This window comes from Molothrus aeneus, chromosome Z (assembly GCF_037042795.1).
Source record: "Molothrus aeneus isolate 106 chromosome Z, BPBGC_Maene_1.0, whole genome shotgun sequence".
Taxonomy (NCBI): Eukaryota; Metazoa; Chordata; class Aves; order Passeriformes; family Icteridae; genus Molothrus; species Molothrus aeneus.
The window spans coordinates 28,649,499-28,671,450 of record NC_089680.1 but is presented as its reverse complement, the minus strand read 5'-3'; the positions used below and the strand labels follow the sequence as shown (position 1 = coordinate 28,671,450).

At 36.2% G+C, this 21,952-nt stretch overlaps 1 protein-coding gene across 2 annotated transcripts in view; it reads left to right on the top strand.

The window, feature by feature from the left end:
- Nucleotides 1–21,627, top strand: part of SMARCA2 (SWI/SNF related, matrix associated, actin dependent regulator of chromatin, subfamily a, member 2) — a 119,639-nt gene extending 98,012 nt beyond the window's left edge. For both annotated transcript variants that reach the window (XM_066568692.1, XM_066568693.1), the window contains 6 exons: nucleotides 1,786–2,003; nucleotides 13,375–13,480; nucleotides 14,711–14,812; nucleotides 18,710–18,842; nucleotides 19,950–20,092; nucleotides 20,733–21,627. In XM_066568692.1, coding sequence (XP_066424789.1) covers nucleotides 1,786–2,003; nucleotides 13,375–13,480; nucleotides 14,711–14,812; nucleotides 18,710–18,842; nucleotides 19,950–20,092; nucleotides 20,733–20,768 — 738 coding nt within the window. In that variant the 3' untranslated portion in view covers nucleotides 20,769–21,627. The remainder of the gene's footprint in view (nucleotides 1–1,785; nucleotides 2,004–13,374; nucleotides 13,481–14,710; nucleotides 14,813–18,709; nucleotides 18,843–19,949; nucleotides 20,093–20,732) is intronic.
- The last annotated feature ends 325 nt before the right edge of the window (nucleotides 21,628–21,952 follow it).

Sequence of the window (21,952 nt, the reverse complement as noted above, 5' to 3'; positions counted from 1 at the left end):
TCATTGCCGTCTTGAAGATTCAGTAGAACTACATCACAGGCATGTGTAGGTGTGTAACACATCAAAAGTCGGTGCTCTTCGTATTTCAGTGTACAACTGAGTGCTTAAGGAGAGCAATGACATTAACTGTTGACAGCCTTGCATGCTGTATTTATTGTTAGCTTTTCTAGCTTCCAAGATATGCAGAGAAATTTCCTTTTCTTAATCTTCATTAGCCTCAGTGGTTTATAGCGCGTGTCCTGCTTTAGCCAGATGAATATTAATGAATTTGTGTGCAGATTTTTTTTTCCCCTTCTTCTTTCTTCCTAACTCATCAGATCTCGAGCCTCCTTCATAGTGAATATCTGAATGCTAGAAGCATGATGTAAATTGTCTTTTGATTATTAAGGCCTAGTTTCAGGCTGTCTCACAGGATTCTGCTTTTGTGTTTGCCTGTGGATTTGCACATCGGAGGATGCATAGGAAACAGATTTCAAAATCCCACTGTTATTTTAAACATGCCAGGTTATTTTGTGTTGTGCATCAGGTTTTGTTCACAAAACGTTTTTGAAGAGACATTGTACACGATTGAGAAAAATTATGTCTAGGCTGTAATCACTTTTTCATATTGATTGTTATGCTCACATGATCATAAATATTAGCCATGTTTGGTGCTGTGGAGAAATGAAGGTAATTGCCTTAGGATTAGAGCTCTTTCAGCTACGAGAAAGGATTGATTAGCATTTGCATGTACTCAAGGCAATATTGAGAAGCAAAAGCGACAAATATCAACATTAGTTATGTTCTGAGAAAGCATTAATCAGAGAGCCTTAGTTTTAAGATTTTTTTTATTTTATTTTACTTGTTATTTTTAATTTCAGTTGTCTTATGACCTGGTATTTTTATTTCTTTTCTTTTGTTTGCTTTCTCAAATCACAAAAAGTTCAGCTTCTTGCTTTATGATGTGGATCTGATAGTGTGTGTGAACAGGTTCCCTCTATTCCTAGTTTGGTTTTTTGTAGCAATTTTTTTTCCCTCTGCGTAGAGCTGCTGGGTCTGGTTAAAAGCATACATCCAGGTAATTGAAACAGTTGAAATTAGTGTTAATTGTCTGTGACTGTGTGTATGGTTTAGTTTGTGGGATGGGTTTTATGTATCCCATGTTATGAGTCCTGTTTACAGCAAACCACTATACTGCCAGTGCTTCTGCCTACCTCATGGTTCCTATTCCAGAACAAAATTATACATTTTGAGATGATTTTAACACTTAGGTGATTTAAAAGTTGCTTTGAAGGCTTGGAAGAGGAGTTGTTACTACATAAAGTATCTCTCTTTTGTGCGTATGCACAAAGAACTGCGTGTGAACTGGCTTTGGGAGCTGAGCACAATATAGACTCTCCTGTTTGAAAACAAGTGGTATCAAAGTCTGTTTTGCATGGAACTGTGTAACCCAGAAGTGACACTGGTGTGAGAAAATGAATGTTTTCTGTACATTTACTGAGACAATACCCCAGGTCAGTATGTGTGAAATGTGATTTGGTGCAGAATTCAAGGTTCAGATAAAAGAACATGTTTAGATGATAGTGGGATCCTTAAGAAAAGTTAATGTTTGGTGTCTCTTTGATTGCTAATAGATCAGTTTCTTGTATTCTTGTTTGTAAATAAACAGAACATTTAGAGTCAAATTATCTGCATTCTGTGGAATTGCAGAGGGTTTTTATTGTTGTTTTTAAATATAGTTTGTTATTTCCCTTTGCAATATCTCTTTTGTTTAAAAATCATAATTTTTGAATCCGTGGTTGTCAGGCAATTGAAGACGGCAATTTGGAAGAAATGGAAGAGGAAGTCCGGCTTAAAAAGCGAAAGAGACGAAGAAACGTGGATAAGGACTCTGGGAAGGAGGATGGAGAGAAAGCAAAGAAAAGAAGAGGCAGACCTCCTGCAGAGAAGTTGTCGCCCAATCCACCCAAACTGACAAAACAAATGAATGCCATCATTGATACTGTGATAAACTACAAGGACAGGTGAGCTTGGAGAAAGTCTGTCTCTATTACATGTGCTCTCTCCCTCCCTGCTGATACCATTCTCTGCCTTTTATAACGACTTCGTATTTTTAGTCTTTAGAAAGACATGTTGACACTGTTTTCTGAAGAGTAATTCCTCTTAGGGTCTGATCCTGAAAGTCTCAAGCTTTGTAGAGTTTTTTTTAAGACCCATCTGATAGAAAGTTGTTGAAACACAATTTTAAAAAGTAAGAAAAAAGTAAATGTAGAGCTTCTGCTTAGGAATTAAGTAATTCTGCTCAAGGTGTGTACTTAAGAACATTCAGCTTGAGCAGGGTTTTCCTTCAATTTAGTGAGCATGTGTTGAAATTAATATTTTCAAAGACATGGCTACAGATTTATTAATTCAAGTTTACATGGATATTACAATGAAAGACTGAAAGACTGCCCGAAATGTGTACGGCTCATAACATGAGCATTAGAGCTGCCAAAAGAAAAAATACAGAAATACTGAAACATCAGACATGGGAGCCTGTTTGTCAAGAAATCCCCATTTTCAGCATAAAAATATGCAAAATAGTTGGACTTCAGGGAAAAATACTCTTTCTAATCTGAAATATCATTTGAAGACTTCTCTTTTGCAGATTTTCAACCTGCAAATCACCTATGCTTCATGAGCAAGAAATTAAGAATTAGTTCATAATGTCTTTGAATCAGACTTGATTGCAAAGTTGTATTTAAACGCAGTTTGTATCTGCCAAAAATCAGTAAAGCCACCTTGTGTGCTTATCCCTTCTTTGCTGTACATTGAATTACGTAGATCATATAGCACCTCTTATAAACTAAGTTAATACTAAATGCATTGAGAGAAAATCAAGAAATATTTGCATTAGGTGACCTGCATCTAGATGTAGCAATGTATTTTTTGCCTGTAAACAACTTTCAGTTGCTTACTTTAAATGGCAACTTCACTCTGCCCTTTTTTGCAGCTGCTGTTCTAGGTCTGCATCTGTTCTAGCTCAAGGGTAGTTTGGGTGGTACTTGGTGAAGCACACACTGATGTGATCTCTGAGTTTTTTTGGAGATAACTGTTAAAAATGAACCATTCTGTGGTCTGTGGGCTCTTTATAGAGTACATCAAAAAGTATCTTGTTGTATTGCAACAGCATTCATATCGACAAACATGATGAGCAAGAAGCTGACTACAATCTCAGTGTATTTAGCTTGCTGAATGACTCTCAGTTAACAGAATAGCTGAGAAGGGAGAAGTGTTTAAGTTTAGGTATTCCAGTTAGGACTGGAAGGAGGCATCTCTGAATTTTGGATCCTTGGCCTTGAGCCTTCTTTCGAAACACCAAGCACTTCTGATCAGGATATCTACTACTCACTTTTGAAAGAGCAAGTAAAGTTGCTTCCACTAGCCTTCAGTAGGGGATAGCTACTGATAGTAACTGATGGCTTCTGGGGAGGTTAAAGATTTTTACCTGATGTTTGTGCCCCCAGGAAGTTCCTATCTGATTTAAGTCAAAAAAAGTTAACAGCTGAGCTATTGTATAGTGATAAGGCATACTGTTTCCTCTCCCTGGAGCCCACGTTTATGCAAGACAAAATTACTTCCAATTGAAAAAGTGTATGGACCTCTATTCTGTAAGGAATTAAAAATATGTCTTAAACTGAGCTCTTCAGTGCTGTAAGTTATAAGGAGGAGTTCCAAGTTTCTGCATTCTGATTTTTTTGTGAGCGAACATCAAACCATCTAATAGTATGAAAAAAAATATTACAAATTTAGGCATCAGAGAACTTTAAATATCTTAAAATATTTGGGGTTAACTTGCTCTAAAGTTCAATTAATATTTTCAGGATTTGCAGCTGTAGAATTAAGTGGGTTTTAGGAATTGGAACCCTTCAATTTTGTTGGGGGTTCAGTGTTTGTTCAGCTCTGGGCTTTTGTGAGTGTGAAGGCAATTGGGGCAAGTATAGAGGGACAGGTTAATTGGAAGAAAAGTAGGCCATGAGTTTCATCTGGGGAAAAAAATGGGTTTCATGTATTTAGTATTTGAATGTTTGAAATCATCTTTGTCTTTAGCTTAAATCAGTGCTAAAAGGTGTTCATCTTTTCTTTAAGATAAGTCCAGAGGGCTCATCTGAACTATGTAGAACTGATTGTGTCCCAAAAGGTGATCAGGTGATACCTATCCAAAATCTTACTGACTTAAGGCTGAGTTACTTTGTAAAAGCCAATTCTACAATCTTTACTAAGTTTTGTGCAGATTAAAGTCCAGCACGAAAAAAAGTGAAAAGAATACATTACTAAGCTATTAAGTCTCTCCATGCTTTATCTCATGTTTTCCATTGCTTTTGAGAAGAGTTGCTTTTAAATACAGAACCACATTTCTGTTCTTATTAAAGCCTTTTTTAAAAAAAAAAGGTAAAATCCATGGTGCTCACAAAAATCTGAGATTCTAGTTGGCTGCTTTTCTGTGGTGACACTGTCTAATGTTGATGCAGGGAAGGATTCTTCAAGTGCTTTTGTAACTGTCTAGAACTTGACTTTAGTCGTAAATGTCTGGGGATAAATACCACCCTTTCCTCCCTTATTTATAAAACATCCAAAAAAATTGTCTATGTCAAGGAAAGCTAAAGATTTCGGTAATACAAACAATGAGCACTAGTAAATAGTAAATGCATGGTCAAACTTAAATGTGAAGATCAAAACTAGTTTAAACAGACATATTAGCAGTATTTTAGGTAAATTTTTAGTGTGAATAAGTGCTATATGATAGTAAATGCATGGTCAAACTTAAATGTGAAGATCAAAACTAGTTTAAACAGACATATTAGCAGTATTTTAGGTAAATTTTTAGTGTGAATAAGTGCTATATGAACATATGATTCTCAAAAAAGGAATGCGGAGGTCATTATCCCAGTACCTGTAAACCTCAGATAAAGAACTCGATGCAAGAAAGTGGAAGTCAGTATTGAGGTCAATTTGCTCTTCCTCCACGTCCTCAGTGCAATTTCAACCATTTAATTTATATTTTTCTCTTTCATTCAGTACAGTTTAGCAATCCTCCAATATCCTTTTATTCCCATTGTGAATCCCAATGTGATGTTGATTTTAATGAAACATTCCATTGGCAGTAAGTTTAATAGTTCTTTGAGAGCAATTTACAAGTAAAAGCTGATTTTCTTTGGGTATTTCTAGAGAGCTAGAGACACACTGAAGGAGAAAAAACTGCCGTGAGATTTGATTTGACTGACAGCCAGCATTCATTTCCTGAAATTACGGTGTCTAGGATGTGTCCCATATAATAAGGAAAATAGTTTAAAAAGGAGAAAAAGGACAAAGATGGAGGACACTGAGAATATTGAGCTTGCACTGCTTCAGTGCCTTTGTTTTTAGAATTGTTGAGGTCTTTGACAAGTTGACCATACTTGATTTATGCATTCTCTTTTGCGTTGGATTTCAGTATGGAGTGATGTGCTTCAAGATTTTCTTCATGTTGATAGGCATTTCTTTATTTTATTTTCATATTTATCTTTGTTAAACTGGAAACAGATAGCTGATACCTCAGTCTGAAGAACTGTGGGGTACATGCTCCAAATCAATCATTAAATAGAAATTACTATTGAAGTCACTGCTACCTTTTTAAACTGCACCTGTGGTCTCATTACTCAGCTTTCAGTATCAAACCATAAAACATGTAGTGGTTTTCAGATCCTTTTTCAGATTCAGATCCTTTTTTATTCTTCTACACTGCTTTGCCATAATAGGCTAAGCTGAATTAATGTAAGTTTTATCTATACTCATTTAAAATAGAGACTAGATCTGTAATGAAGCAAAAGTAGGAAAGAAAAGATGGTCAGAATCCTCTGACTTCTAGTCATCTGATCTAGTGAAAGATGTATGTGCTCACCCACAGCAGAGAAGTTCAACTAGTTTATCTTCAAAGGTCTTTTCTGACCCAAACCATTCTATGATTCTACAATTTTGTTAAGCATTTTTAGGGTACCATAGGAACATTACAAGCTAGTATGAAAGAAAGATACAATGAGTAAGCTCATTAATCTGAGTGAAAATAAGTAAAAATACCTAGCTGAAGGCACTGTTTAAAAAGGTACTGATAAACTGGAAAGAAGGTCTTGGAGAATTGGTTTTGGCCTAGATCACAATATATTTATGATATATATTAAAAATGAGGAATGTCCTGGCCAGAAGTAAAACATCATAGCGGTGTGTTAATCACAGCAGACTGGACACAGTTATGCCTGGAGTAAAAGAAATGGCATGAAGTACAGTATCTCAGAGTGCATTATATGGTACCAAAAAATAAGAAATTCAGAAACATTTCTTCTGATTCAAGTGCCAGTTCAGATGGAACTGACAGAAGAAGAATTACCTGAGAAATTATTGATCAAAGCCAACTATGATCCATTAATATTGTCCAGACATAAGAAAACAGGAGCCTTATTGTGGCGCTATTGCATATGTGGATATGGAAATACTCATTATGGGTGTATGTCATTATATGTGATACTGTTAAAACTTTATGGTACTTGAATGCTTTTCCATTCAAGAAAGATTCGTTAACACCAAGAAAAGTGTAAATAATTACTTCAGTGATGAGTAGCATGGGAAAGCTTCAAAAGAGAAAACAGCTTGGTTTGTATATCCAGTCTTGAAGAGGGGAAGATGGTTGCTCTCACTTTCCCACACTTGGGAAAGAAGGGAAGCATAAATACAGGAAGTGTTGAAATATGTAAAAATATAAGATGGTGGTCACAAGGTCATATGACTGGAAGCGTTTATTAATTCATACAAGTTGTTAATTAAGAGTTCTGTAATCTTTCCATATGGAATGGTGGGACAGAAATAACTAGATAGATTTGGCCTTTGTTCCTTGATTTAAAAAAGTTCTATATGATTATGTACAATAGCAAGACCCTAGATTCAGGGACTTGGAAACATGATTCCAGTTACACATTGATCCTGATTTTCCCAAGTAAAGCTTCACCTTGCAGACTCCAATATATATTAATCTGAGATTTTGTTGCAATTACTTCTTAAACTAAGATTTAAGTGCCATTACAGCCTGGTACTTTATTCTAACCTTGCAGTGTAAAACTTCTGTTTAGAAGAGAGCAAATTGCACTGCATCAGTCCAACATTATTGTCACGTTTTTCCAGTTCCCATGCTTTTAATTTTTCTTTCTTACCCTCCAAAATTGGGAATGTCCATAGAAATTAATATCATGGAATCATATGTTATGTATGTTATGTTTTCACAGCACAAAATCAAAGAACCACAGAATGGATCAGTTTGGGTGGGACTCTACCGCAGGTCATCTGGTCCCTGCTCAGACAGGGTCATCCCAGGGCACATGACACAGGGCTGCTCCAGGCATTTCTTGAATGTCTCCACTGAGAGAAACTCCACAGTCTCTGGGCCATCTGTTTCAGTGCATGGTCACCCACACAGTAAAGCAGTTCTTCCTTATGTTAAGGTGAAACTTTTCTGTGCATTGGTATCTACACATTCCCTCTCATCCTATTGCCTGGCACCACCAAATCAGTTTGGTACACAAAAAGTAGTTTGTATGTCTACTTAAAATGCTGTAACCTTTTGAAAGAAGGGAGGGTTTTACTGCTGATACCTTTTCTTTCATAATAAGGAAATTTTATGCTTCATTTGAGCCCCAGCTGCTGATCTGCATCATACACGTGCAGACTTAGTCTCCTAAACTATATCTTTTCTCTTGTGGTAGTTTTCCTCCTTATGGTTTATTTCAGAGGAAGACAAGCTGTAAGTGTAGCTTTCTTTTTGTGATTAATAAATAAAAGTAAAGTAGAGAAAATTAATTATACTTCATCCTGGCAGGAAGATTTAGGGAAATGCTTGTCCCTCTGTAATTGGCACTAGTGAGGCCACACCTAAAATCCTGTGTTTTGGGCCCATCACTTTTAGAAGGAGACTGAAGTGACAGAGCGTGTCCAGGGAAGGGCAACAAAGCTGGTGAAGAGTCTGGAGCACAAGTCCTGTGAGGAGCAATAGAGGAAGTTAGGGGGGTTTTAGCCTGGAGAAAAGGAGGCCTAGGGAACATGTTACTGCTTTCTTTCTACAACTGCTATCTGAGACAGGTTCAGCCTCTTCTACAGGGTGGCAAGTAACAGAACAAGAGGAAATGGCCTTAAGTTGCCCTAGAGGAGATTTCAACTGGATATTGGGAGAAACTTCATTGAAACAGTGCTCAGTCATTGGACCCAGCTGCCTAGGGAAGCGGTAGAATCACTATCCTCAAGGTATTGAGAAGGTGTGAGGATGTGGCACTTAGTGGTAGACTGGGTGCTGGCTTACTGATTGGACTGGATGTTATTCTAGGTCTTCTCCAACATAAGTAATTCTATGATTCTGTCATTAATATCTTGCAATCTTTCAAATTCCTTACAAACCCACTGTTTTCTTCTGCCTTGCATTAGAATTTAATGTTTCTTGGGTACAAATTTGATACTACCACTAGTTTGCATTAACTTTGCATTAATATCAACAGCTGAATTCAAGAGTCCCAGAATGCTGATTGCTCTGTTCCTTACAGTGATTTCATTTGTCCCATACCTGCCATCTGATCTATTCATAGATTAAAAGTAAGGACCTGCATAGTGTAGCAGTTAACTTCACAAAATCTTCTCCTGGTATCACGTAGCTGTTGACCACATTCAAATAAAGATAGAAAAAAATTGAAGGGTGGAGTTTTTGTGCCTTTTGCCTGCTTGGCAAGAGACTATCCCTGTCTGTAGTGCTCAGCATTTTGATGACACAGCTCAGGGAAAGGGTATTTTCTCTGTATGTGAAATGGATTTTATTCATAGTCTTTTCAGCTGTTTTCTTAAGTTGCCAGTTCATAACTGTTTTAAAATGGAGAGTAACACAGCCATTACTGATCTAACTAGTAAATAATTATGCCAACTGGTACTCTAGGATATTCAAACACACAAATAATTTTTACTTACATCCAAGCTCAAGTTATGGAATACATAGCCATATGTCAAACCCAGAGATTACATATTTAACTATTTTTACCCACTTCCATTTCAATGGTGAGGACAGGTTTACCATGTTTTGCTGTAGTCAGTTCCAAAAAGGGACCTTAAACACTAATGAAAATTAATCATGTCCCTACATAGCTGGGTTACTGTTGGAAGTCACTATGTCAACTCTTGTAATTCTCCTCCCCCACACTTTTCTTTTAAATAGCATCTTTGTGAGTTGCATTTGATTTTAAAGTTGTAGTTTTCAAGCCTTGGTTCTGTTTGTGAGCACTCTGACTTGGGCAAGCATGCAGGACTTTTCATTCTTGAAATTGAAGAAATTGAATTGAAATTGAATTTCATTATCTCTTAAAAGTTTGAAATTTACCAGAAATACAAGAACATATTGCAGTTTCAGCTTTATGGTTATCTCTCCTTTTAATGCCAAAGGAGAAAGAGTGTTGATAGTAGTATACTTCTAACAGGCCTGTGGCAGCTTGTTTCTGGCCAAATACTGCCAGGAAAAGCAAATAATAAAAAGGAGCCTCATACAAATGGGTTCCTGCATTTCATTTCACCAAAGACGATACTGACTAAAAGGGTGGAATTATATGCTTGTATGCATCTTGTAAGCGATTTGACAGAAATGAGAAACAATTGAAAACATTGCACACAAATATTTTTCTAGGCAAAAAACATTTTCTAAATAAGCAGTATTTCTTAATGCTGTTTTAACTTGTGCAGTATGCAAGTGTTTTTAATGTGACCACACATGGGACTAGCATTTTGAGCTGATGCAGTAGCAATGAACTGTCACAGTTCTTTCACAGTCAGGTCTTTTAATTTATTCTGGTCCTTCTTCTTTTCAGCACGTAGCCTGCTAGTTGCTAGGCAACCATAAGTGTTTTTTTTTTTTTACTGCACATGATTTTTATGTGGTAGTTGTTGTGGTTATTATTTTCTAATTACATAAGTGAGCAAAAGGATTAAAATCAGAGTTGCATTAATAATTACTGATTTTCGCCTACTGTATCCACAACACAGCAATTTGAGACTGTTAGAAAAGATCCCATTTGTTTATAGTATGGATGCACGTATACAATGGGAGTGCAAGATAGTACTTCTTTGTGAAAGTAGGTTCTATAAAAATCATGGAACAAAATAAGCTGTTATTGATCTGATTAAACAAAAAATCAGGCTGTAGTCTTCTGTCATGCCTTAATGCTTTTTCTTTCATGGCCATAAGTAATTTTCACTAATTAATTATATCAAGCAAAAGCTTGAGGGTTTTCTATGGCATTCTTAGCTTAATAGAATGTGTGAACAAATCATAGTTGGCTGGGTTTGCACTTGGAAAATAGAATATTGCTGTTTAATAATTTATGAGTTGTATTTTTAATATAAAATACCATATGAGGGTGGGTGTGTAAGAGAATGTGGATGTAAAAAGAGAAAAGAATACAGCCATGAGATTAAAAGCTATAATCATCAGAAACTACTTCAGTAGGACAAATAGGCTAAACATGTTTTAAAATTTGATCAGAATTAGTTTATTAGTGGCTGTTTCATTTTTACTGAAGTAATTCTGTTCAGTATTAGACTCTGAAGCACAGTTGAAGAAAGCCAGCATCAGTGGTTCAGTAATTTTACTCAAATAGGAATTTCTGTTAAGGCGGCTGAAATAAAACACAGCAGTGATAGTCCTTCTATATAGCTAATCCACACTTATAGTGTACCCCAGTGCAGGCAGCTAAATTACAGTGTGCTGTGTAATGGTGCAAGAGGATGCTGCTTTGTTTTGTTTTGCTTTCCTCACAATCAGTGCCTTGCATGTATAAGGTGGGCACTGATCACTTAGGAATAGCTGAATTCTCCCTAGGCTTCTGTATAATGCTCCTAAGGAACCTGAATGTTTTGCAGATTCGGTACTTCTTTCAGAGTATTTTATGTTCATTTTATAAACAGGGAATAGAAACTTAAATTTTAAGATACTGTTTGGGCACCAGAGATCCAGTTGCTGGTTTTCATTGTGTTGTATATGTTCAAAAGAAATTCCACTGATCTCAGTTGCAGTTGTTACTGCTCAACACTTCCCTCTGTGAACCAAAAAAAAAAAAAAAAATGCAGTCCTCAAATTTCAAATGACTAGAAACACACATTAATTCAGTCCGTTGTGTAGAATGTATATGTAATGCATTGCTTTTCCTTGTATTGCTTCCAGTTTCACTGTGAGGGCAGTCTGTGATGAAGACAGATTCTGTCATGTAGCATGACACAGACACACAGGTCAAGAACAAGGCTGGTGCCTTTAAATCCATTCTATAAACATTTGGACAGGGGAAGTAAAAAGTAATGAACGTGTGAGTCCATATCAAAGGAAATGGCAGGTGCAGTGGCCAAAATTTCACAGTTATTTGCTGGCAGGAGAGAAATAAGTAAGACTTGGCTGTGACAGTTACCTGGCCATTGTATGCTTTTGTCTATTTCAGTAACATGGTTCTTCCCAAATAAATTAGATCTGTTGGGTGAAGTTGCTAGTAGCTGCTGCTGAGCCACCAGTGGTCTCTGTGGGTATCTGTCCCAATGGCTGTAAGTTACGGGAGGAATACCTAGACTTCACTGTCCTCTCCTGGAACAGGCATTGTACCATATGCCCACTGCCTTGTCTCACCTGCAGCAACCACACCCAGGAGCACACTCAGGTGTGTGCCAGAACCTTGCTGAGACCCAGGAGGCAGCTTGGCAGCTACTGCTGAGCCGCAAGGGCCGCTGCTGCTGCTGCTGAGAGTCTGATGCAACTGTACAGGATGAGACAGAGGCTTTTGGTTTCTAGGTCTCTGTTGAACAAAAAATAGTCTAGCTGCCTGTTGGTGTCAAAATTTCTGTAGAACAATGCTGATTAGCAGTCTGCAATTAGAGTATTTACATTATTGTCATCTGTGATGGAAGGAGCAGCATTGTCTCAGGACCAAACTGAGAAGAATAAAAAATTGTGGATTAGGTGAACACCAGATAAGAAACAAGGAAAATCTGTTTTTCCTTCTTATTAATTAATCTATCAGGTATATAAGAAAAATAGTACCTTCTCAAATTCTGATGTTACCTCAGGCATTAAGAAATGCATTCTGTATAGTAAGCATTCATTACTTCCATAAAGGTGAGAGCTGTTGCCAGCTTTATGCTTTTTATCATCCTTACTTTCCATTGCAGAATTGCTTCAGTTAACCTTCAGTTCAGTTTTAGTTTAATATCTGATAAGATCCTAAACCACTCTGAAGGGTGGTGCAAGAGAAAGCCCAGGGGAAAACCAGTACTTGGTAGCCTTCTTGCCCAACTCCTGTGGAATTTGATGTTCCTGAGATACTATCTGAAAATTCAGCTGAGAAAGCAGGGTCTTTCTGGAGTAGCTGGGAGAGAAGGAAGCATTTGAATGTGAATGGGAAATGCTTGTGGATGCTGTGTATAGCTCTTCACAGGACTGCTTTTTTCTGCTACTCTATGAAAGTTGCATGCACATGGGGGAAAAAACCCAACCAAAAACAGCACAAAACCAACTAAACCCATAAGTGTCATCAGCACATTTTCTTTCAAGGTGACTTGTAGCCATGTATTATTTGGAAAATGACAAATAAGAAGATTAAAAAAAAAGATCCTCAATACAAAAGTGTTATAATAGCTATTAAAAGAGGGTGAACAGACACATCTAAGTTATAGGCAATGTTCCGATAGTATAAAAGTTTTGTAGAAAATCTGTCTCTTTATTTCAAATGAATGAAGAAGTACAAATGGCAGTAGCGATTTTCAATATAGTTGGAATGATCTTCCCAGAAACCCAACAGTCATTAATAGAAGTTACTCATTTTTTTGGTTGTAACATCGAGTTAGTGTAATAGCAATCAGCATATAGTATAATGGAAATCAGTATGGTTTGCTATAATGAAGAATTACAAGACTAACTGTATAGTGATCAAGAAGAAGACAAACTTAAAGAGTGACAGAAGGGAGAATTGCTAAAAATTACTGAACAAGGAAACAATAAGAGTGTACTCAGCAAAAGACTGTGGAATTTAGATGCAAATCCTAAGTTTTCTTTCATAAGGCCTCTTCTACATATTCATCTCTAGTGATGATAGATGTCAATGACATCTTAGTGATATGTTAGGACAGCAGTTTCAAATTTCAAATTGTAAGTTAATGATCTGTACCAAATTTAAAAATCAGAGTTCAGTTTCTAACTCTTTGAAAGAAAAACCATGATTTTATTCCATTATTTTAATTTTTTTCTCACTATTAGATAGCGTGTGTGTGTGTTTTGTGAGAAAGTTGTAATAATTCTTTTCCGTATGGCTTTATTTTTCTCAACAGCTCAGGACGGCAGCTGAGTGAAGTCTTCATTCAGCTCCCGTCTAGGAAAGAACTACCAGAGTATTATGAATTGATTAGGAAACCAGTGGACTTCAAAAAGATAAAGGTAAGGAATGGAGGAATTTTGGAAGTGCAGGTTCCTCCATTTCTTTTTGTTTTACAGAAGTGTGACCATAACATTGTTTTTAAAATAACAATATTAATATTTCATGCCACCTGTATTGGTGGGTTAGACTTTAAACATTGTCACACAATTTGTTAGTAATTTTGTTTGGTGTATATTGCAGTGTATCACTGTAATTTCAAGGCCATATCAAACTATAGTAATGTGACAGGGATGACATCTCAGTGCCTTTTTTTGCAAAGACCTAATTGTGAATCTGTCAACAGATATGGTAAAAAACACACTGTTGACAAGGATTTCATAGTTCTAGGGGAATATACCTATACTTAGGTTCAAAATCATAGAACCATAAAAATCCTGAATTAGAAGGGGTGGAAACATATCTTCACGTCCAACTCCTGGCCCTGCACAGGACCATCCCCAGGAATCACACTATGTGCCTGAGAGCATTGTCCAAAGAGTTCTTGAACTCTGTCAGGCTTGGTGCTGTGGCTGCTTCCCTGGGGAGCCTCTACCAGTGTCCAGCCACTCTCTGGGTGAAGAACCTTTTCCTGATATCCAGCCTAAACCTTCCTTAGCACAACTACAGGCCATTCCCTCAGGTCTTATCATTGGTCAACACAGAGAAGAGTTCAGTACCTGCCCCTGCACTTCCCCTCATAAGGAAGTTGTAGACCACAATCAGGTCTCCCATAAGTCCCCTCTTCTCCAGGCTGAACAGACCAAATGATCTCAGCTGGCTCCTCATAGGGCTTCCCTTCTAGACCCTAGCCTCATGCCTTGGAAGAGCCAGGTCAGATCCAAACAGAGTTTGGTAGATGGGGTCTAGGCAGCATGTTACAGCTTGGGTGATGTCATAATTCTATATCTTTCACTTGTGTTAAAGTTACTGGGTTTCTTTCCTAGAAGGACAAAACTGGAATTCTTTTACCAAAAGAGCTCCATTTCTCTTGATTTTAACCCTTACAGTTCACAAAGAAATTGCTTAATTTTTGCTCTTTTATGTTGATGCATTTCTTGAATAATATGCTAACAGCATGGTTGAAGACATTCTATGTTTTAAAGAGATACTTATCTTGATGCTTAGATAAAAATTTTTAAGAGAAAGCTTTTAGTATGTTGAATCAAATATTAATTCATTTTCCTCTCTGCTGTTCTTCTTTCTTCACTGCCTGTCAATACTTGTCTTCATTTCCTCAACAAATGCAACAGGAAAGAATTCGCAACCATAAATATCGGAGTCTTGGGGATTTGGAAAAAGATGTCATGTTGCTGTGTCACAATGCACAGACATTCAACTTGGAGGGATCTCAGGTCTGAATGAGTTAATTTCTGTTAAACATACGGGTTTTCCCTATCTAACATTTTTAGTGCTTGTTGATTACTATTTTTATATATAAACTCTCTGTTTCAGTTCTTACTTTGAGTAGAGAAAAATGTCCACATTTTTAGAATCCAGAATTCACTGGACACTGCTGCAGTGTGTATTTTCAGAAAATTTGTTTTTAGCACTAATTCTGAGATCTGTGTGTACCTTAAAGCTGCAGTAAGACTGTTTGAATCTGTGGTGAAAAGCAGTGATACATCAGTTTAGGTTTTCCACAGTGGATCACAGAAGTAGTAGATGTAACAGTACAGCTCTAGGACAGGATGTTGAGGAAATACATTATAGAGGGCTCTTCAGTTCTGCTAATGGAACATAAAAATTCAGGATTGTCCATCAGTAAAGATCTATGTAGCCTCTGAAGCATCTCTTTTTTAAATTTCTTTTATTATTGAAAGATGAGTCTCAGGTTTAGAAGGCAAACTCTTCTCTAACAGATGTTTAGCACACACGAATGGGCTCAAAATTCGGAGCAGTGTGCTGATGCAAAAGGAAGGATTCTGAAATTTGGATGGCAGATATGAAATATAAGATAGATAAGAAAGTTGTCTCACAATACAGTGAAACACAGTCTTGGATGATTGTTTTTAAAGATGAGATACAAAAGTGTGATGCAAACACAATATTCAATTGACCAGAGACCCTGAAGACAGCTTCCCTAACATGAAAGAGATAAAGAAAGATCTTATTTGAAGGCTAAATAAAATTAAGCTGAATGATGATGCTGCCAATAATAAATGTTTTCTTAAAATTTCTAAACATTAATGATAACATTTAGCTAAATTGGGGAGTTTACATAAGATTTTGAGAATTAAAAATTAGTAGGGAATTTATTATGAAGAATTGTTGGAGTCAGTTCATCATTTAGTGATTTATTTTGATCAAGAGACAGAAAAGATTATTTCTCTAATATGTACATAGGATTTTTTTTTACTGTCTTCAGTTACATGGAAGCAACTACAAATCAGCTGAAAATATTTTTTAAAGTAAATTAATTATGGTAGAATTCTTGGGACAAAATTTTGCTACATGTTCAGATGTAGATTTTCAGTTTACTGCTTTTTCATATAGCAGTAAAATGGCTCTAAGTATCTAATTATAACAAGAGAGAGGAAAAAAGTGAAGGAAAGTTAATAACAAAAAGTATAAATGAGACTTCAGAAAATGGTAAAGGTCAGTAGAGGAGATAAAAAGAGATAAAAAAACTCCAGTAGTGAAATGGGGAAAATAATGAAATTATCCACATCAGAATGGCTCACCTTCTTACAGAAAACTGGTGTCTTGTTAGGCAGAAATGGTAGAATTGAGAGGAGTAATACTGAGTGGATAGAAGTGTTGGTAGATATTGCTACTCTGTTTGGAAATAACTTAACATGTATCATTGTTATAGTATTATTTTCTCTTCCAATGAACCAACATTAATATTACTTTTTATATCATGAGGGCCAAATAATGTGTATCTAAGGGTTTTTTTCTTTTTTTTTCATGTAAAGTTCTCAGAGCATTCATTTTGATTTCCCCTGAGTTGCAGGACACTTCTGCAATAGTCCTCCAGTTTTCCTGGCTTCCATGATACCTTGTGTTCTTTGTTGTAGTTCTGGTCTACATTTGCTCTGACACTACAATTCACTTCAGTAAATTAGATTATTTGTGTGTGCACTCAAAACAAAAGGGCTAATTCAGGTAGTTGTTTAAGCACTCAGTGAACTTCAAGTGTTCTCTTAGTGTGGTGCCTGCTGCTTTTCCTTGGTGTAAAGCAGTTTCATCTGAGATGAAAACCATATTCAGGGTTTTCATGGATAGAATGACTTTATGTGTTTAGGCTTTTGTCCTCAATGAAACCTCAGTGTTTTAAAAAGCTTTTCAAGTTATAGTAGTCAAATGACACACAGATGCATACAGGGTTAAAGATGTTTGTATGTCTCTTCAAACAGAAGATTTCTCATGAATATTGTAATTTGTTGTGAAGTTCTTTTGTTGTTGCTTCTCCCTTTTTGAAGGAAGTTCCACTGTCATTGTTGCTTGATTGTTTGAAACCTGTTGGAATTGGGTTTCTGTCAAAATAATAAAATTTCTATTTCCACAGCTATTCATGAAGCAGCCACAGTGGGGTTTTTGTGTATCAAAATAGATAGGAATATTGCAAGTAATTCCACATAAAGAAGATTAAAATAATTTTTGAAACCTCTGTATTTCATTAGAAAACTGTTTGAAAGTCTGGGTCACATTGATGCCCTAAATATATAGTGGCAAACATTAAAAAAATAAAATGTTGTACAGGTCTTTAATTCTTTTTCTCTTAGAAAAGTGTTTTTGTGAGTAAGAGCAGAAGGTTAGTTGAAAGAGCCATTCTTAAGAACAATTAATACGCTAGGTTTATGTATATGAAAAATAAATAGTTCTCAAGAGGAACTTGGTAGGTTCTATCAATAGCTGATTTGAAAAGAAGTAGGTATAAGAAAAAGTCAATTATCATTTGACTTTAAGGAAGGAGGTTCTGGAGTCTCATAGCTTACTAATGTCATAAGATAGGAGAGCAGCCTTCTCAAAACATTCAGGATTATTTTTTATAGATAATAGATATATAAAAATTTTACCATTATTAAGAGCAGTCAAACATCTCAAAAAGCAAAGAGGAACTCAGAGAATGGGGAGCAATCCACAGTGAAAGGCAGTTTTTCAAAAAAAACACTTAGTGGTCAAGTGAAAAAAGTAGGAATTGGTATTTCATGTTAAGTATTCTGAACAAACTTTTTTCTAATTCAGCTTGTTGAACCCACAAAGTATTAGAGCACTTGTATCACATTTAGGATACAGACTGCATAATGGCAGCCAAAAATCCTTCCATTATTTTTGTCACAAATACCTTGTGTCGCTTTATACAAGGAAGTGTGTCATTCAGCCATAGGAGTAGAATGACAGACAACCAAGGTAGATGATGATGATAAAATCAAATGCAGTTTGTGACTCTATACTCTTCTAGGAATGATTCTTAATCTTTTTAAGCTGAATTGTGCACTGCTTGTCTTCTAACATTTTACCAAAAAAGCCACACAAGGTCATTTGTTCAGGTGATGACAAAGAATCTTATACTCAGCAACACAGCAAGATTTTTACTTTGTTAAATCTAAGAAATGTGTTACAAGCCAAAAGCAGTCACTCTTGAGAGTCCCCTCCTGCTGGAGGTTAAAGAGAAAATCTAATGTGCCCAAGATACTCTGGATCCTAGAGAATGTTTGAGAGCACATGTTCAGTTCAGAGGAAGCCTCATTTTTTTTTTCAGTCTTTTTAAATCTGAGAGGAAGGAAGGGATGAGCTGCTTGGGATAAATTATTTTCCTATTATTTTCCTTGTAGCCTCTTTGAATTTCAGAAAAAAACTAAGGATAATTGAATGAGGGTTAGCCATTTGTCATTATTAACTATATTGTCAGATGATGACTCGTGTTTTAATTATGGTGCTTACTGCTGAAGTCTGTTCCTTTGGCAAGTTTTCAAGGGTGTTATGATCTGATGAAAATGCACAATAGTTCCTATGGTAGTAGAAATAATAAGAAAAACATTAACTAGACGTTTTAGATGTAATACCTTTTAAGAGTTGTTTCTTTGCAGCTCACCACTGACAAATTTCTTCATTTAGAGCATGAAGAGTGAATGCTGGCATTTCTTATACAATTCATGCAACAGACATTATTAAAAATAATGCTTGATATTTGAAAAGGCCATCTACTCTGTAGTCTTGCACTGGAAATTTAGGTCTATGCTGTGAATTTCTGATTCACAGCATTGACTTCATAGTTCTGACAGAGGTTTGTACCTGTACTGTAGATCTATGAGGATTCCATTGTTCTTCAGTCTGTGTTCAAAAGTGCACGACAGAAGATAGCCAAAGAAGAAGAAAGTGAGGATGAAAGCAATGATGATGAAGAAGAAGATGAGGAAGAAGAATCGGAATCAGAATGTGAGTCCCCAGCTAGATACTGACAAGGAAATATATCAGGGGATGGAAGAGCAGGTTTTGCTGCTTTTGCATGGAGACTGATTATAAGGTTCTATTTTCTATTGGTAGAAGTAGTTTCTTACTAAGGTTGCTTAGGTGTAACATTGTTTTGGTTTTTCAACTGGGTGTTCTGGCTTACTTCTATTTAAACTACTCCTAAGCAAGAAACAATTTGTAGAGGTGCTTTGTGGGCAACCGTAATTGTTTATAAGCCCTTCGGGGCCCGTTCAGGCTGTTTGTAAATGGAAGTGCCTGGAAAGGCTAGAGACGGTCTTTATCGGCAAGTGGTCAACCTTCAGGCATGATGTGACATACAAAGTTCATCATATGGTTAAGAACCAGATGATGTTGAAAACACTCTTCAGTGTGACAAGGACTAAGTGAAACTCTGATTGTTTCAGAGCGCTCATTAAGTCACTGTAGGTTTGGAAACATGATGAAGTGGAGAAGGATGGATTCCTTCATTGCACTTTGTGCCATCCAGTACATCTATCCAAATTCCAGCTACCCCTTTTCTCTGGTTACAGAAGCTGTAGTGCTTGGCCCTGAGTTACCCTTTCAAGTGTATCACACATGTGTGCTAAGCATGCAGCTTCAGTAGATCATTTGGAAATGAGTGGATATTCTGGAATCAGAATAACATTTGCTTTAGAAACGTGTTAACTCAAAATTCACCAGTAACCTCCACACAGAATTTCTGTACTTTAAAATACCAAAAAAAAGTCTGTTTATACAAAGGCTAAATATTTCTATGGTAAGGAAGAAAATACTTTTAAATATATATTTTTTCAAAGGACTGTGTGTATACCATACATTCTGAGAATCAAAAGAAAATGGATGTGGTCAGCTAAAAGTTAGTCTTTATAGTTTAATATATTAGTGTTATAACTATTAAAAACAAGAAAAATAAAAGCAAATACCTCTTGCTTTTTGTTCCACAGTCCATGTAAAGTCAGAGGGGAATGCCTTTTCAGGCTCCTACTAGAGGTGAATTTCTGTGAACAAGAGACAGCATTTAAAATTGATAAGTGAATGTTACAATAATGTACGCTGTTGAACATTTTGCAGCAAAATCAGTGAAAGTCAAAATCAAGTTGAATAAGAAGGATGAAAAAAGTCGGGAGAAAGGAAAAGGCAAGAAGAGGCAAAGCAGAGCAAAAGCCAAGCCTGTCGTGAGTGATGATGATAGTGATGAGGATCAAGATGAAAATGTAAGTTTTGTTCAGTGAGACTGTGGAAGTGGTTGCAGTGATTGCGTCTCTGCCCTGTCCTGCTTGCTGTCAGAATTCTCAACTATTCATGCTTAAGCACATATTTAACTTGTAGTGATCATCCTGAGAGAATTGGGCGGGGTTGTTAACTGTACCTGAGTGTGTTTATGAGATCTGATCCCAGTGCTGGAAGACAAGAAGTCTAAGAAGTTTGGATCTTATTTCTTCGAGCTGTTCCTACATTCATTGAACCTTTAAGTCTCATGGTCTATTTGCTTTTGTCCACAGATGAAAAACTTACAGCTTGATTATTTTTTACCTTTGTTTTAGTGGGTGCTTCTATTATTGCAACAAATGAAAATTGATGTCTTCCCGGTTGTTTTTAAATATCTGGATAGAAAGAAAGAGCTGGTGTTTCCTGACTCTCTGTCTTCCCTCTCTAAAGAAGTCTACAGCAATTAGATGAAATTTCATGAAAGAGAAATACTAGATAACACAGTACCTTTCTTCAGGCTATCTTGATTTGTCACTTTAATTGTCGTATTTCTTCCTCATACTTCCTTTTATTTTTCCTTCTTTAACAAATTCCACAGAATAGCTGGAAAGAATTTCTGACTTGTCTTGTGTCTCTTACCTCTAGGACCAGTCGGAAGCAAGCGGAAGTGATGATGAGTGATCCATAGGGTTTATTTTCTTGGCAGAACTGACCCCTTCCCCTTCTCTTCTCTTTTCTCCTATTTTACACCCAGTGAATTCTTTTTGTCAAATAGACATTGGGTTGTTTCTGTATTCTCATTCTCTATAAATTAGCTTTAGGATAGTGCCAGACAAACATATGATATCATGGTGTAAAAAGGCAAAAAAATGTAACATATTGTGACCAAATGGGCCTCAAAAAACAACAAAGAAACCTTTTGAGGGAAAATGTGGGTTGATAGTATATTTCTATGGGCTGGTTTTGACTTGGTAATGGTTTGATTGTGCCTGGTTTTATCATTTGATAAGGTTTTTTTCAGTGGCATCAGAAAGGCAACAAAAAAAAGTCTTTTGTAGCATTGATAACCAGGAGAACTCATTAAAAGCCACTGGTTATTTTATTTTTCATCAGGCCGTTTTCAAATTTTTTATTTGTCCTGTATTGGTTTTTTACACTGTGGTACATATATGCGACTTTGTTTAATAGCTTATAAATGTTCAGTAGTTAGCTTTCATACACCTTACCCCATATACAATTTTCCACTTTATGCTTGATGATCTTCAGAAAAAGCCTTTTTGAATTGTATCAAATTTATGTCTACTGTAAACTTTGCTTAACTTTTTTTTCTCTATTAAAGAAGTTGGTTTAAAAATGCTATTGAATATTGCAATCTATATAGTGTAACGTATGGCTTCTTTCATCAGACTGATCTTCTATGTTACCAATGTGGATTATCACCTTTTCCCTAAAGTGTACTTAATCTTTGCTTTCTTTGCACAATGTCTTTGGTTGCAAGTCATAAGCCTGAGGCAAATAAAATTCCAGTAATTTTGAAGAATGTGGTGTTGGTGTTTTCCTAATAAAGAGATGTGGCCTTGTGTTACAAGTTCCACAAAAATATTTTTATAATAGCAATGAGACTGCAGGAGTATCTCCTGTAGAGTAGTCTACTTTGGTCCTTCCTCAGCGTAAAATTCAAATATCATACAAGTATCTTCTGAGATGGAGAGAAGATATGCGATACGTGTTAAAGAATAATAAAATTGAAGTAGAAGACTGGTACCTTAAAATAAAAGCATAATTCATTACTTATTTACAATTGAAGTGATAAAGCAATAAAATAATTCTTTTTATTTTTCTTTCAGGAAATATATATCCATATG